Here is an 18,164-nt window from a genome sequence, read left to right as displayed (position 1 = left end):
TTCCTTCTATGTTTTCCTTGCACTTTCCTGTAAACCAAATCTGCTTCCTCAACTACTCTACATCTACTAACCCAAGAACTTTCATTCATTCTTTAAATATAGCCATACCATCTCCCTATACTGTCCAAATTCAATCTTCTGGTTTCATGAAGCCTATTTTTAAGATTCACATCTATTGCATCATTCTTCTATCATTTCTATTCATGTAATGCATATCCTCAACCCTCACTAGCCAAGTTTCACTTCCATCCATCAGTACACTTCATATATATGTTTGATAGACCCTTTCGTTGGTCGACAGTGGTAATGCTCTGCTGGTTAGGAATGACTGAAATTCCATTCATTCTTAACTCTTACAATCACACAAGCACCTGTTTTTTTTTGTTTTTTTTTTTTTTTTTTTATTCAATTTTCACCCCAAACAAGGCACAGTGCCACTTTGAAGTAGGGGGCTACTAATTAGCAGGGTCATTATGAAGGGAGATGAGTAGAAAGATGTTTGTTCACATTACACTTGAACTTCTGCATATCATTGCAGTTGGGAAAGCAGAATTCCGGAAGGGAGTTCCAAAGACCCGCAGTTCTGGGGAAGAAACTATTGGAGTAAAAGGCTTTCTTGCACCTAGGGATCTCTACTGTAAAGGGATGAGACTTAGTAGCTTGTCGGGTTTGTCGGGGGTAGTTACGTTGGGGAGGTACAAGTGTTTGCAGTTCGTCAGAGCATTCACCATTAAAGTATTTGTAGAACAGGCAGAGGGATGCAACATCTCGTCAATGAGACAGAGGCTGAAGCCTAGATGACAGTTCAGAACCTATCAGGTTGGCGACTCTCTTTCGAACCCTGTCCAGGAGCGAGAGACAAGCAGCAGATGCACCAGCCCAGATGTGACAACAGTACTCCATACATGGGCTAATGGTGGCCTTATAGAGGTACAGGATACTGTCAGGCATAAGTAGTTTTCTAGCACGGTAGAGGGAGCCAACCTTCCTTGCAGCAGCCTTGGCAACCTGCTCCTCTCTGTGCTCCAATAATATCACCAAGGTAACAAAACTGCTGAATAATGTGAACAGCTTCACTATCTAGATATACTTACTCTAAATCCAAGTTCTCATCCATCTCTATTGTCTCGCACTTCTTGAACACAAACTCGTTATCTTCTCTCATCAGTAATTCCACTGCATTATATGCAATGCTGATCGCCTTCAGAAAAAAAAAAAACAATTGTTCTAACTGCCTCCCTTTCCTATTTCTTGGAATCTCTTTATCCCTGACTGGAAATCTTAGATTCTAGCCTTTGCTTTGTCAGTGGTCACCATTCAACCACCCAAAAGCTGACTTTTCAAGATATCTGCTAGAGATAACAGCTAGATGGTGTCCTTTCAAAGGGATTATCTGCAAATAATTTTGGACATTATTTTTCTTAAGTAGTTGCTCAGTCTGAACCTCATTTAATGAATATTTATTTTATTTCAAACAAAGAAACATCTGTTGTGTGGCTAGACTTCAACCAAGGATATTTTCAATTCTTTGTGCCGTCTCCTTTTCCCTTGACCAGACATCTATCACTTACATCTGCCATACACATGCACCAGATGTAAACATGCAGCCTAATGCATGTTTACATCTGCAAACGTGCACTAGGCAAAAAAATACTGTCTTTCCACTAATCAAGTGATGATATGAAAATGTTTGCTGACCTTGATAGCCAGGATGCTGACTTGATTTCCTGTGCAGCTGCATTTCACGGACGAAATGGAACCAAAATCTGGTATTAACCCCTTCAACGCTTTCGGTGCTGCATGTGGGCGGATCTTTCTGAAAAAGAAAAACAACAAAATAATTGGAAAATTATGAAGAAAAAAAGCAAACAAATTCTCAACGATTTTGTCAGAATAAAAACTGAATTCAAATAATCATGAATTTAGGAAATAATGTTTACATCTCTACCAGAGGCTTCGTCTGTTAATCCATCTGTAACATGATGATGAACCAATTCTTTAATTTTTTTTTAATGGAATTCATTCCAAATAAGGCATGAAGCTATTTGATACAAGAAGCAAACAGGAATTGAAGAACAGGAAATGACTATTGGTCTTAAAAAATCAAGGTTATACGTAGGAGGAAAATAATTAACAGAAAGAGAGTTCCACAAGCCTGCAGTTTTTGGAAGGAAGCTGTATTATGAGATATTAAAACAGGGAATTGATGGAGACCACTAGACTAATGAGCCAAACAAGCTAAAACAAAGGAAGCAGAGAATAGATCAGACAATTCTAAAGAACACATGTCATTGTAGTATTTATAGAAAAGACTGAGACTAGTGACATCACATTTGTGAGAGTAATGTTGCGGTAAAGAAGAAAGCGGGGGGGTGGAATCAAATTACAGATACATTTCTGCACCTTATCAAGAACCTTCAAATGAAACACGGATTCACCAGCCCAAATATGAAAAAATTATCCCATTCAAGGAATGGTAGTAGATCACAAGCCAGGACAAAATATCTGACCATTGTCTTGTTGCACACATTTTGTAGTTTTGTCTTTTTTTCCTCAGGATCCGTGTCATCTTTTCATGATCAGCTTATTCATCACATGTCACAGCAGATTTCCTGTCTATGATGCAAAAGTAAGCACCCAGAGAATGTATATATATTTTTTAGTATTAAATTCTTAGTGAAACAGAAAGTTTATTTAGTAATGGTTTTTATGGTTTTGAATTCAGAAATTAACAGTCCCTCATCATTTTCGTCTACTTAAAGTTTGGCAGGATTTTTAATCTCACCAGTATGGACATGCGGAATCTGTCATGCAGAAAATTTATGAAGAAGTAGTTTCAGCAGTAGATCTTTTTGTTTTTTAAACTTTTCTTTAATGGCAGAAAATATGCAAACAATAAAAAAGGTTGGATTAATTCTATATGGGATATATTACATTTTTGATTCCCCTACAGCATAATCATGTTGAAACACCAGTTCTCATTAGATCACTGAAGTTAAGCAATGTGGAGCCTGGCCAGTATCAGATGGGTGACCATTTGGAAATGCTAGGTGCTGTATGTTTTTTTTTTTATCACCTGAATATGTATGCGGCTGGAGACTGCTCGTGTATCGAATTCAATTTCAATCGTCACCAACGCTCGCAATAGTAACATAATAACCTCGTGACTGTAAACGACACTGTTCCCTCCTCTCACTCAAGCTTGCTTTTTATCCAGTTTTTCACCCTGTCTCATTTGCATGTGTGCCCTCTGTTTTCTCGTGATCTCGCGATCTCACAAGACCACAGTTTATAAAACACCAGGCGCCATCTTTTTTCTCTTTTCCCACCTAACACTTCCCTGCGGCAAGTCCACCCCTCCTCTGTCATGCCACTACTCGCACGCACATCCACACAATGCACAAATATGCAGACGCTTGCTACTCTGGTGAGTATTGCAGCTATTGAATTCAATATTCCCTGTATACTGCCTCTCTCGAAGGAAGCCGGCATAGGTTGCTCATAGCTAATATCACACTAAGTATTACCAGTTCAGCTCTCATTTTATACAGTGCCTCTAATTCTTCCATCAGTTTTTACCTTTCTATGTTCATTAAAAATCAGATATAGTAAAATTAATTATAAAACAGAAGATTGAAATAGTCTATTGTGAGCCATAAGGGATGAAGAGAACGAACGAGAAAGAGAGAGTGGATGTTTAGCAAACAGCAAAAATATAAATTCTGTTGTCAACATTAACAACAACGTTGAAATCAACTTTTAAACCTTGACTGAATTCACAGTTGTTTATGATATTGCATTATGTTTGGATCTGAATTATGTTTATGATATTGCATTATCTTTGGATTTGAATTATGTTTATGATATTGCATTATGTTTGGATCTGAATTATGTTTATGATATTGACATTATGTTTGGATCTGAATTATGTTTATGATATTGCATTATGTTTGGATCTGAATTATGTTTATGATATTGCATCATGTTTGGATTTGAATTATGTTTATGATATTGCATTATGTTTGGATCTGAATTATGTTTATGATATTGCATTATGTTTGGATTTGAATTATGTTTATGATATTGCATTATGTTTGGATCTGAATTATGCTTATGATATTGCATTATGTTTGGATTTGAATTATGTTCATGATATTGCATTATGTTTGGATTTGAATTATGTTTATGATATTGCATTATGTTTGGATTTGAATTATGTTTATGATATTGCATTATGTTTGGATCTGAATTATGTTTATGATATTGCATTATGTTTGGATTTGAATTATGTTTATGATATTGCATTATGTTTGGATTTGAATTATGTTTATGATATTGCATTATGTTTGGATTTGAATTATGTTTATGATATTGCATTATGTTTGGATTTGAATTATGTTTATGATATTGCATTATGTTTGGATCTGAATTATGTTTATGATATTGCATTATGTTTGGATTTGAATTATGTTTATGATATTGCATTATGTTTGGATTTGAATTATGTTTATGATATTGCATTATGTTTGGATTTGAATTATGTTTATGATATTGCATTATGTTTGGATCTGAATTATGCTTATGATATTGCATTATGTTTGGATTTGAATTATGTTTATGATATTGCATTATGTTTGGATTTGAATTATGTTTATGATATTGCATTATGTTTGGATCTGAATTACGTTTATGATATTGCATTATGTTTGGATTTGAATTATGTTTATGATATTGCATTATGTTTGGATTTGAATTATGTTTATGATATTGCATTATGTTTGGATCTGAATTATGTTTATGATATTGCATTATGTTTGGATCTGAATTATGTTTATGATATTGCATTATGTTTGGATCTGAATTATGTTTATGATATTGCATTATGTTTGGATTTGAATTATGTTTATGATATTGCATTATGTTTGGATTTGAATTATGTTTATGATATTGCATTATGTTTGGATTTGAATTATGTTTATGATATTGCATTATGTTTGGATCTGAATTATGTTTATGATATTGCATTATGTTTGGATTTGAATTATGTTTATGATATTGCATTATGTTTGGATCTGAATTATGCTTATGATATTGCATTATGTTTGGATTTGAATTATGTTTATGATATTGCATTATGTTTGGATTTGAATTATGTTTATGATATTGCATTATGTTTGGATCTGAATTATGTTTATGATATTGCATTATGTTTGGATTTGAATTATGTTTATGATATTGCATTATGTTTGGATCTGAATTATGTTTATGATATTGCATTATGTTTGGATCTGAATTATGTTTATGATATTGCATTATGTTTGGATTTGAATTATGTTTATGATATTGCATTATGTTTGGATCTGAATTACGTTTATGATATTGCATTATGTTTGGATCTGAATTATGTTTATGATATTGCATTATGTTTGGATCTGAATTATGTTTATGATATTGCATTATGTTTGGATTTGAATTATGTTTATGATATTGCATTATGTTTGGATTTGAATTATGTTTATGATATTGCATTATGTTTGGATTTGAATTATGTTTATGATATTGCATTATGTTTGGATCTGAATTATGTTTATGATATTGCATTATGTTTGGATTTGAATTATGTTTATGATATTGCATTATGTTTGGATCTGAATTATGCTTATGATATTGCATTATGTTTGGATTTGAATTATGTTTATGATATTGCATTATGTTTGGATTTGAATTATGTTTATGATATTGCATTATGTTTGGATCTGAATTACGTTTATGATATTGCATTATGTTTGGATTTGAATTATGTTTATGATATTGCATTATGTTTGGATTTGAATTATGTTTATGATATTGCATTATGTTTGGATCTGAATTATGTTTATGATATTGCATTATGTTTGGATCTGAATTATGTTTATGATATTGCATTATGTTTGGATTTGAATTATGTTTATGATATTGCATTATGTTTGGATTTGAATTATGTTTATGATATTGCATTATGTTTGGATTTGAATTATGTTTATGATATTGCATTATGTTTGGATCTGAATTATGTTTATGATATTGCATTATGTTTGGATTTGAATTATGTTTATGATATTGCATTATGTTTGGATCTGAATTATGTTTATGATATTGCATTATGTTTGGTTTTGAATTATGTTCATGATATTGCATTATGTTTGGATCTGAATTATGTTTATGATATTGCATTATGTTTGGATTTGAATTATGTTTATGATATTGCATTATGTTTGGATCTGAATTATGTTTATGATATTGCATTATGTTTGGATTTGAATTATGTTCATAATATTGCATTATGTTTGGATCTGAATTATGTTTATGATATTGCATTATGTTTGGATTTGAATTATGTTTATGATATTGCATTATGTTTGGATTTGAATTATGTTTATGATATTGCATTATGTTTGGATTTGAATTATGTTTATGATATTGCATTATGTTTGGATCTGAATTATGTTTATGATATTGCATTATGTTTGGATTTGAATTATGTTTATGATATTGCATTATGTTTAGATCTGAATTATGTTTATGATATTGCATTATGTTTGGATCTGAATTATGTTTATGATATTGCATTATGTTTGGATCTGAATTATGTTTATGATATTGCATTATGTTTGGATCTGAATTATGTTTATGATATTGCATTATTTTTAGATTTGAATTATGTTTATGATATTGCATTATGTTTGGATTTGAATTATGTTCATGATATTGCATTATGTTTGGATCTGAATTATGTTTATGATATTGCATTATGTTTGGATTTGAATTATGTTTATGATATTGCATTATGTTTGGATTTGAATTATGTTTATGATATTGCATTATGTTTGGATCTGAATTATGTTTATGATATTGCATTATTTTTAGATTTGAATTATATTTATGATATTGCATTATGTTTAGATTTGAATTATGTTTATGATATTGCATTATGTTTGGATCTGAATTATGTTTATGATATTGCATTATTTTTAGATTTGAATTATGTTTATGATATTGCATTATGTTTGGATTTGAATTATGTTTATGATATTGCATTATGTTTGGATCTGAATTATGTTTATGATATTGCATTATGTTTGGATTTGAATTATGTTCATGATATTGCATTATGTTTGGATCTGAATTATGTTTATGATATTGCATTATGTTTGGATTTGAATTATGTTTATGATATTGCATTATGTTTGGATCTGAATTACGTTTATGATATTGCATTATGTTTGGATTTGAATTATGTTTATGATATTGCATTATGTTTGGATTTGAATTATGTTTATGATATTGCATTATGTTTGGATCTGAATTATGTTTATGATATTGCATTATGTTTGGATCTGAATTATGTTTATGATATTGCATTATGTTTGGATTTGAATTATGTTTATGATATTGCATTATGTTTGGATTTGAATTATGTTTATGATATTGCATTATGTTTGGATTTGAATTATGTTTATGATATTGCATTATGTTTGGATCTGAATTATGTTTATGATATTGCATTATGTTTGGATTTGAATTATGTTTATGATATTGCATTATGTTTGGATCTGAATTATGTTTATGATATTGCATTATGTTTGGTTTTGAATTATGTTCATGATATTGCATTATGTTTGGATCTGAATTATGTTTATGATATTGCATTATGTTTGGATTTGAATTATGTTTATGATATTGCATTATGTTTGGATCTGAATTATGTTTATGATATTGCATTATGTTTGGATTTGAATTATGTTCATAATATTGCATTATGTTTGGATCTGAATTATGTTTATGATATTGCATTATGTTTGGATTTGAATTATGTTTATGATATTGCATTATGTTTGGATTTGAATTATGTTTATGATATTGCATTATGTTTGGATTTGAATTATGTTTATGATATTGCATTATGTTTGGATCTGAATTATGTTTATGATATTGCATTATGTTTGGATTTGAATTATGTTTATGATATTGCATTATGTTTAGATCTGAATTATGTTTATGATATTGCATTATGTTTGGATCTGAATTATGTTTATGATATTGCATTATGTTTGGATCTGAATTATGTTTATGATATTGCATTATGTTTGGATCTGAATTATGTTTATGATATTGCATTATGTTTGGATTTGAATTATGTTTATGATATTGCATTATGTTTGGATCTAAATTATGTTTATGATATTGCATTATTTTTAGATTTGAATTATGTTTATGATATTGCATTATGTTTGGATTTGAATTATGTTCATGATATTGCATTATGTTTGGATCTGAATTATGTTTATGATATTGCATTATGTTTGGATTTGAATTATGTTTATGATATTGCATTATGTTTGGATTTGAATTATGTTTATGATATTGCATTATGTTTGGATCTGAATTATGTTTATGATATTGCATTATTTTTAGATTTGAATTATATTTATGATATTGCATTATGTTTAGATTTGAATTATGTTTATGATATTGCATTATGTTTGGATCTGAATTATGTTTATGATATTGCATTATTTTTAGATTTGAATTATGTTTATGATATTGCATTATGTTTGGATTTGAATTATGTTTATGATATTGCATTATGTTTGGATCTGAATTATGTTTATGATATTGCATTATGTTTGGATTTGAATTATGTTCATGATATTGCATTATGTTTGGATCTGAATTATGTTTATGATATTGCATTATGTTTGGATTTGAATTATGTTTATGATATTGCATGATGTTTGGATCTGAATTATGTTTATGATATTGCATTATGTTTGGATTTGAATTATGTTTATGATATTGCATTATGTTTGGATCTGAATTATGTTTATGATATTGCATTATGTTTAGATTTGAATTATGTTTATGATATTGCATTATGTTTGGATCTGAATTATGTTTATGATATTGCATTATGTTTGGATTTGAATTATGTTTATGATATTGCATTATGTTTGGATCTGAATTATGTTTATGATATTGCATTATGTTTGGATTTGAATTATGTTTATGATATTGCATTATGTTTGGATTTGAATTATGTTTATGATATTGCATTATGTTTAGATTTGAATTATGTTTATGATATTGCATTATGTTTGGATCTGAATTATGTTTATGATATTGCATTATGTTTGGATTTGAATTATGTTTATGATATTGCATTATGTTTGGATCTGAATTATGTTTATGATATTGCATTATGTTTGGATTTGAATTATGTTTATGATATTGCATTATGTTTGGATTTGAATTATGTTTATGATATTGCATTATGTTTAGATTTGAATTATGTTTATGATATTGCATTATGTTTGGATTTGAATTATGTTCATGATATTGCATTATGTTTGGATCTGAATTATGTTAATGATATTGCATTATGTTTGGATTTGAATTATGTTTATGATATTGCATTATTTTTAGATTTGAATTATGTTTATGATATTGCATTATGTTTGGATTTGAATTATGTTCATGATATTGCATTATGTTTGGATCTGAATTATGTTTATGATATTGCATTATGTTTGGATTTGAATTATGTTTATGATATTGCATGATGTTTGGATCTGAATTATGTTTATGATATTGCATTATGTTTGGATTTGAATTATGTTTATGATATTGCATTATGTTTGGATCTGAATTATGTTTATGATATTGCATTATGTTTAGATTTGAATTATGTTTATGATATTGCATTATGTTTGGATCTGAATTATGTTTATGATATTGCATTATGTTTGGATTTGAATTATGTTTATGATATTGCATTATGTTTGGATCTGAATTATGTTTATGATATTGCATTATGTTTAGATTTGAATTATGTTTATGATATTGCATTATGTTTGGATCTGAATTATGTTTATGATATTGCATTATGTTTGGATCTGAATTATGTTCATGATATTGCATTATGTTTGGATCTGAATTATGTTTATGATATTGCATTATGTTTGGATTTGAATTATGTTTATGATATTTCATTATGTTTGGATTTGAATTATGTTTATGATATTGCATTATGTTTGGATCTGAATTATGTTTATGATATTGCATTATGTTTGGATCTGAATTATGTTTATGATATTGCATTATGTTTGGATTTGAATTATGTTTATGATATTGCATTATGTTTAGATCTGAATTATGTTTATGATATTGCATTATGTTTGGATCTGAATTATGTTTATGATATTGCATTATGTTTGGATCTGAATTATGTTTATGATATTGCATTATGTGTGGATCTGAATTATGTTTATGATATTGCATTATGTTTGGATCTGAATTATGTTTATGATATTGCAAGTGGTTAAGTGCAGAAAGGCCAAGAGTGGAACACATCTAACATCGGTGAAAGGATGTAAGTGAATGTGACAATGAGTTTTATTTTCTCTCTCTTTATTTTGGTCATGTATTCTTGTTCCTCTTTCTTTTTTTGCTAAACATTCATCTCTCTCTCTCTCTCTCTCTCTCTCTCTCCTTTGTTGACTAAGATAAGAGAAAAGCAAGAACCAGTTGGTGAAATTACCTCACACAAGGCAGTCACAATGAAACAAAGTACGTTTTTTAGAAGCCAGAATGCTGTATGATGTTTGTTCACTTTTTCTTCCAAGTGTTCAAATTTTCAGCACTCCAGAATTAGAAATGAGGTGTCATCCTCTTTCTCACCTCTGTCCATCTTCTCTGAATTCCTGATTTCAGCCGTGTCTTAATATTTACCTAATTCCATCCATTTCTTACTAAGGATTGAAGTATATTGAAGGACATGAAAATTAGTAATGTCTTGTGTGAATCCCCATCTTTATATATTTGTTTACATTGTTCTTGAAGCTGTCGATTTATTCTACATTCTTTGTTTTCTTGTTTCAATGCCTTATTTTTTTGTTATTATTCGATAGACATTTTCTAACTGTTATAATGTTATAAAATTAGCGCCTCTCTAACAGAGACACTGACTGAAAGAAAAGGAAAAGAGTTTGACAAAGACGAGGAAGACAAAAGAAAGTAACTCCTCATGCATTTGTTGGTGAACCATCTTCCAACATTACCCATCAATATCAAGATATATATATATATAAACTCACAGACTGGACTTCTTTATCTGTGCCTATTCACACACATATTTATTTTTTAGACCATCTATAAACTTCAATAACATGCAGATGGATATTTTACTTCTACCACTTTCTTGGATTCACCGAATTTTAAACTCAACAACCATGGGAACACCCTCTCACGTGAAACCATTTTTCCTTATTATCCCACTCCATCTGTTTCATTGTTGTATATTTAATTTTTATGCTAGTATGATTCTTTTCATACTTAGTTTCTTTAAATACTTTACAAGCAAAATTTCTTTAGACATTTTGCAAACTCCTCCCCTCTGACAAGAAGGAAAGTATTTCTTCAAAACTCCATGGATTAAGGACTTTTATTTGTGTTTCCTTTCCAAATAGTAAATAAGTGTCTACCTCTTCCTAAAGTGTTTCTTAATATACTTTATTAAACCTATATACGTGTGTGTGTGTGTCCATCCCTCATTGGACTCTTATCTTGTTTGTTTGTACTATTTATATAATAAACGTCATTGTGTTAGCCAACTCATTGTTCAATTAATTATTTCACCTTGGATTTATTATTTGCGTTTATCAAAACCCACAATATAAATTTTAATATTCTTTTGCAGTGCAGGACTCAATGCTTGAGCATCAGACTTCGGATGTGATTGCAATAAGAAATTGTACAATTTTCTTGCCTCTATGCATTATTGATCTCATAACTTCTAATATTTGGTTTGCCAGTTTTGAAGCTTTGGCCAGCACTTGTTTGCAACAGTTATGGTCGTCAGTTATGATGACCTTAGGATATACATATAGGGGGGGGGGGCGATGAAAGTTTATTGATTAGTTGTTTTATTACATATCAACCATTTTTAGATTCTTTAACACCGAATCCAGTAATTTTGGAAAAAGGTTTTATGCTTTATGTTCTTTATATCTTCAAATATTTATTCATAGTGTTTGGTTTGGTTGTTTTGTAGAAGATTGCTGTTTTTGATTTTGCAGAACATGATTGAAAGAAAGGAAAGAGAAAGAAAAAAAAACAATAATATCAATATTTGGTGCATTTTTGTTCTGGAAATCAGTATCTTCAGACAGCCCGATTTGGTAGCACCAAATGTCATACAGATATTATTACTTCAGGCCAAAATGGACAGGAGCAATGGTAACTAACGGGAAACTCCACATTCCCCACAGCCCAACTGGATGTCTTTTAAATTGATATCCAGGATTGAAAGTCTGTTAAAATTTATAAACTGTTTAAAAAATTAAAAAACTTTATGAAATTAAAAAACTGCTTTAAAGTCATTAAAAACTGATTAAAAAATTAAAAAACTGATTAAAACCTTTTTTTATTTTTAGGAAGTAGTTTTCTTACCTTTTTGACAACTCAAACAGTTGAATGACCCCATTGGCCGTACCGACAACCAAAAAGTGCTCACTGACGTCCATACAAATTGGTTGACCATCAATTTCTGTAAATTCGAGCACTTGTTTCACTGTGCCCTAGAAAATAGACAAACGATGAGTTTCACACATGAAAGTCATTTACATTATGTTTCAGACATTGAGGTCTAGTTATAAAAGGAGTTGTAGTGGTGATATAGCAGTCAAAGTTTCTGCGTCTTCTCTTTACCCTTGTAAAAGCAATAAGAAAACAAATTATAAAAAACACCAACAACGTTGTTGCTGAATCATGTCTTGCTTCTTCATATCTTATTCTTCTACACATTATATGAGATTATTCTTGTCAACTCGCCAAAGCAGTGAATAAAAACAGAACTTTGAAAAGTGTTCAAACATAATCGCAGACCAAAAGACAAATCTTTCTTCTTCACAACAATTTAAAAAAAAAAATTTTTTTATAGCATTTTCTCCCCAAACAAGGCATGGCACAATTTTGATGTTGGGGGCTACTATCTAAGACATAATTGCAGGGATACTATGAAGGGAGTTGAGCAGCAAAAGGTCTGTTTACATGAACTTCTGCATGTTAGTACAGTTGGGTTGGGAAAGTAGGAACCCAGAAGGGAATTCCAAAGTCTAGCAACTGCTGGGGAAGAAACTATTAGAGTAGAAGGCTTTCTAGCATCTGGGGATCACTACTGTGTAGGGGTGGGATTTTGCTGTTTGTCAATAGTATTTATGTAGAGTGGGTACAAGGGCTTGTAGTTCATCAGAACATACACCATTAAAATACTTGTAAAACAGCAGAGGGATGAAACATTTCATCGGTGAGAGAGAGAGACTGAAGCCTAGCTGACAGTTCGAGACCTATTAGGGTGGCGACTCTTCTGAAACCTGTCCAAGAGTGAGAGACTAGTAGCAGATGCACCAACCTGCCACATAATCCTAATTTCACACTTTAAAATTTTAATAGAATTTTCCGCTTTCATTCTTAATCTTAACCTTTTGTGAGAAATACTATTCTTAACATTAATTTTACACACCAAGAATTCAATGTTATTACAATAATAGGTATAGTGTTTTGGTAATAAATAACCGCGTAAAAGAGTTCATAAGATATAAAAGAAATGCTTCGTCTTTCACATCTTGATTATTGCCATCCTCACAATAGTTCGGCTGGCGTATTCTTTGACCATCTTTTATTATAATTCATAAATCATTTTTTTTTTTCATTTTCTTTCTTTGAAGATTGTAACGCTGGGTATGGAGCAGCCAAACCAGCTGTCAACATTGCCCTGCTTTTTATTGAAACCAACCGAGAGCTCTTTTTAGTATCCTCATTGTTCTCTTAAATGCAATTGTCTGGGTCTCTTTTACACTTGGTTCACCAGGAATATTAGTTAGGTAGGACTTCAGGTTCTTCTTCATAAGCCCTGTAGCACCTATGATAACTGGTATGATTGATATCTCCCTAAGATTCCAGTTTCTTTTCATATCATACATGAGACCTTGACATTTGGTCTGTTTCTCCCTTTCAGCTCTGTTCAGATGTCCATCATTAGGGATGCTCACTCCAACCAAGGTTGCAACTCTCATCAGATTTGATTAACACGTTTTACATGCTGAAATGTGTTGAACTGCTTTTAGAAACATCTCTAATCATATCTTTATCTGTCTTTCTCTCAAGCACATTTTTATCACTTCCTTCCATGTTTTCCTTAGCCTTCCCTATGAAGCGTTCCTGCTACGTCAACTGATCTACATCTACTAGCCCCAAAACTCCTACCAATTATTTCAACAACCATACTACTGATGTCTCTTGTTCTGCACACATCTCCCTATATGGTCCAGATTCATCTTCCTCTGCAATCCTTAAGGTGTTTTTATCTGACATAAACCATTAACCCTGGTCCTCAAGTGGTCTTTTAGCCTTGATAAGCGGTGACTTATTAGTAAAAAATAAATATATAAATAAATAATAACACTTATGAAAGGAGGAAGAAATGAAAACTTTGAGGAGGAATATTAAGAGGGAAGATGTTGAAGCGTTTACCTGGAATGTTTTCACCTTCACGGCTGATTGTTCAATCACAAGAAGGCTTTGTTCAAAGATGCAAACGTTCATGGAATCCGTTCCAAAATTGGCTTCAAAATTGAAATCGGAAAGAACAAAAAAGAAATTTACAGGATTTAAACAAACAAAAACAAAATTAAAAAATAAAAGTCAATTAGAATCAAACCATTAAACAAGCAGTCAATTACAGCGCAAGCTGATTAACAACCAAACACTGATTTTGGTTAGGTTGTTTTATGGCATATCAACTCTTGCTCACGTGACCCTTACGGGCGCAGTGATTGACCCTTTGAAAAATCTATGTTATCTTAAAATGGACAAGCGACCATAATCACATTGACTTCGTGATGCTTCTGCATTTATGAATCCGCAATTTCCACAAAGTTACTCGGGTGTACCTGGCAGATAATGGGAATAACCGGAAACGGCCAGACGAACCTTATTACAAAAAACACAAATTGTTACAACACTCCCTCCTCATGTTAAGAATGGCAATGACTGCTGAAATTCATTAAGCAATACATTGGAAAAAATATCTTAATATCCAAAAAACTATTTGTCAACCGTTTTCAGTTCCTCCCATTATCTGCTGGGTTCACCCAAGTAACTTTGTGGAAATCGCCGGTTGATAAATAGTACTCTATTTTTTGTACAAAGTGTGTGTATGTGTGTGTGATGATGGAGGGGAAGGGGAATGTCATGGATTTAGGCAAGGGATGGTAAAAAACTTTAACATTGGCACTGAAAAGAGAGAGATTATATCAAAATATAAAATTTGTAAAAACGAATGCCACCTACCGATAAGATTGACACAAGATTCATCCGTAGAATATTCATAAATATGGATTTTTTTCCCATTCCATATCGCAAGTGCTTTCTATCCAGAAGAGTAAAATCAAAATATTAATTTCGTTTTTAACAATTTAATCATGTAAAAAGTTTGGATTCTTGTTCAGAATTTAACCCATATTAAAAATCAAAAATAAAGAAAAATCTGTATGTTGTATGTATCTGTGAAGGAATGAACATTTAATATCCCAAAAATTACATAAATCGATCAAGTAGTTTTATTTTTAAATAAGAAAATCAAATTTCATCCAAATGACTGTCTTCGCTGACATTTAAAAAAAAAAAAAATCAAGAAACAAAGGGAGACAACTTAATAATTCTTACTAGATTTATGTTGTAATGCCTACTGTTACAAACAGCCACCTCGACATCAAATACTGTTTTATTATTCTGTTAGTAATATAGAATAGATGTTTGATTATATGTTTGAACTGAATGGGGATCCACCAAAACCCAGTGTTAAAATCAGTCTGAACAGATTCTCTTCCCCAGGCCGAGGACGGAGAGAGTGACGTGTGACAGCGGAACAGTTACTACACTGTGATCCGATCTCGGAAGCAGAGAAAGAACCCACTAAGGATCTCATCACCCACAGAGAGAGAGAGAGAGAGAAAAAGGAAGAGCGAGGGAGAGAGAAGAGGAAAAGAGAAACAGAGAAGGATGGAGTTGAAAAACGTTCGATTGACGTTAGCACCAAACACCTCCTCCAATATGAAAGCAAGTGACAGGTGGTCCTTGGTCAATGCACGTAGTGACCTCGTTTGCGCCAAGAAGCAGAAAGGAATCAAAATATGATTTCGTCAATTCTATTTTTAGAATCAAAGGATGAAACAAATAAAGGAAAAAAATAATAATTCTCTCGTGCGGGGAGTTTGGCCAAAAAAGTCTGATCGCGTAAAACATGTTTTTCTGGACATCCAAGCGATATGTCGCATCTCCGAAGTTGGCAAAGACGAAGAAAAAAAAAGATACCTAAATTAATCCCTCGATAAAGCTATTTTGGATAACCCAAAATAGATGCCGATAGGCATATTTAAAAAAAAAAAAAAACAAACAAATAAAAAATCTGTGAAGTCATCGTTTGGAACTTATGTCACCCACGCGGTTATATCACATAGGATTAGTGAATCTCTTGACAAAGGTTTCCTTTCCAGGGCAATTGCTCTTGACATATCGAAGGCCTTCGATAAGGTATGGCATACAGGCCTGCTTCACATTACTGGAAATGTTTTCTCAATCATTAAATCATTTCTCTCTGATAGGTTCATAAGAGTAATGGTTGATGGGCAGAAATCAGAGGCCCACAGTATTAATGCTGGAGTCCCTCAGGGGTCCATCCTGGGCCCAACTCTCTTCCTGATCTACATCAATGATCTCCCAAAACACATACTTAAATCATTCGTTGACATCTATGCTGATGACACGACCATCTATGGCAACACATCAAAGGCCGTAAATGACAAAGTTCTCTCTAATTCTCTCTCCTCTGATCTTGAGTGCGTGGTACAATGGGGGAAGAGGTGGCTGGTCACTTTTAATGTATCCAAGACCAAGCTTCTATCTTTACATCATCAACGCGCTGATCCCCATCTGGCATCAATTGAAATGGATGGCTCTCGTCTTGGGGAGGCTCCATGTTTTGACAAGGAGCCGGGTTTGACCTTTACTCCTGATCTGAAATGGAACATGTACATCAAATCTGTTGCTAGAGACGCTGGGAAAATGGTGGGATCCTTCTACCGCTCCAGAAGATATCTCACTACTGATGCAATTCTCTATCTGTATAAAAGCCAAGTACGTCCAAGGATGGAGTATTGCTGCCACATCTGGGCAGGAGCTGCTAAAAACAGCCTATCATGCCTTGACAGAGTACAAAATAGACTTTGTGGTTTAGTGGGGGATGCCCTTTTCTCTTCCCTGCAGTCTCTCTCCCACAGAAGAGACGTTGCGAGCCTGTCTTTTTTTTTTTTTTTTTTTTTTTTTACACAGTGATCACCACTTATCAAGGCCCGGAAGCCACTCAGGGATAAGGGTTATTGCAAGTACATCACGTTAGTGAGGAGATTTTATGAAGTGTTTAATTAGGGGGGCGGTTCATTAGGAATTTGTTAACATTAGACTTGAAGACATCCAAGTTGTAGTCCGGAGGGAAGCAGGCAGACGGAACAGAGTTCCACAGGCGTGCAGTTCTAAGAAAGAAGCTTTGCTCATGAAATCCGCGTTTTGATTTAGGCACAGATATAGAGTGGGGGAAATTTTTCACAGTGGATTCAGCTAGACGGGTGTTTTTCGTGAAAGTTTGGCGAGGGGGGACCAGGGATTGGAGTTCAGACGAGCACCTGCCATGAAAATAACGATAAAACAAGGATAGGCTCGCAACGTCTCTTCTGTGGGAGAGGGGTTGCAGGGTAGAGAAAAGGGCATCCCCCACTAAACCACGAAGTCTATTTTGTACTCTGTCAAGGCATGATAGGCTGTTTTTGGCAGCTCCTGCCCAGATATGGCAACAGTATTCCATCTTTGGACGTACTTGGCTTTTATATAGATAGAGAATTGCATCAGTAGTGAGATATCTTCTGGAGCGGTAGAAGGATCCCACCATCTTTCCAGCGACCTTGGCAACAGATTTGATGTACGTGTTCCATTTCAGATCAGGAGTAAAGGTCAAACCCAGAAGCTTGTCTAAACATAGGGCCTCACCCAGACGAGAGCCATCCATCACAATT

General features: G+C 32.3%; 1 protein-coding gene and 1 pseudogene across 4 annotated transcripts in view; one reads left to right on the top strand and one right to left on the bottom strand.

Moving 5' to 3' along the window:
* The window catches only part of LOC145265396 (intraflagellar transport protein 140 homolog), a 159,238-nt gene that overhangs the window by 95,790 nt on the left and 45,284 nt on the right, over positions 1-18,164 (bottom strand). For all 4 annotated transcript variants that reach the window (XM_080121217.1, XM_080121214.1, XM_080121215.1 and 1 more), the window contains exons 12-15: positions 15,388-15,466; positions 14,569-14,660; positions 12,487-12,614; positions 1,699-1,816 (exon numbers count right to left, since the gene is read on the bottom strand). In XM_080121217.1, coding sequence (XP_079977343.1) covers positions 1,699-1,816; positions 12,487-12,614; positions 14,569-14,660; positions 15,388-15,466 — 417 coding nt within the window. The remainder of the gene's footprint in view (positions 1-1,698; positions 1,817-12,486; positions 12,615-14,568; positions 14,661-15,387; positions 15,467-18,164) is intronic.
* On the top strand, positions 2,946-3,062 carry LOC145265775 (5S ribosomal RNA; annotated as a pseudogene).

The sequence above is a fragment of the Euprymna scolopes genome, chromosome 40 (genome assembly GCF_053919585.1).
Source record: "Euprymna scolopes isolate OS-2025 chromosome 40, ASM5391958v1, whole genome shotgun sequence".
Lineage (NCBI taxonomy): Eukaryota > Metazoa > Mollusca > Cephalopoda > Sepiida > Sepiolidae > Euprymna > Euprymna scolopes.
This window is presented reverse-complemented; position numbering and strand designations above follow the sequence as displayed.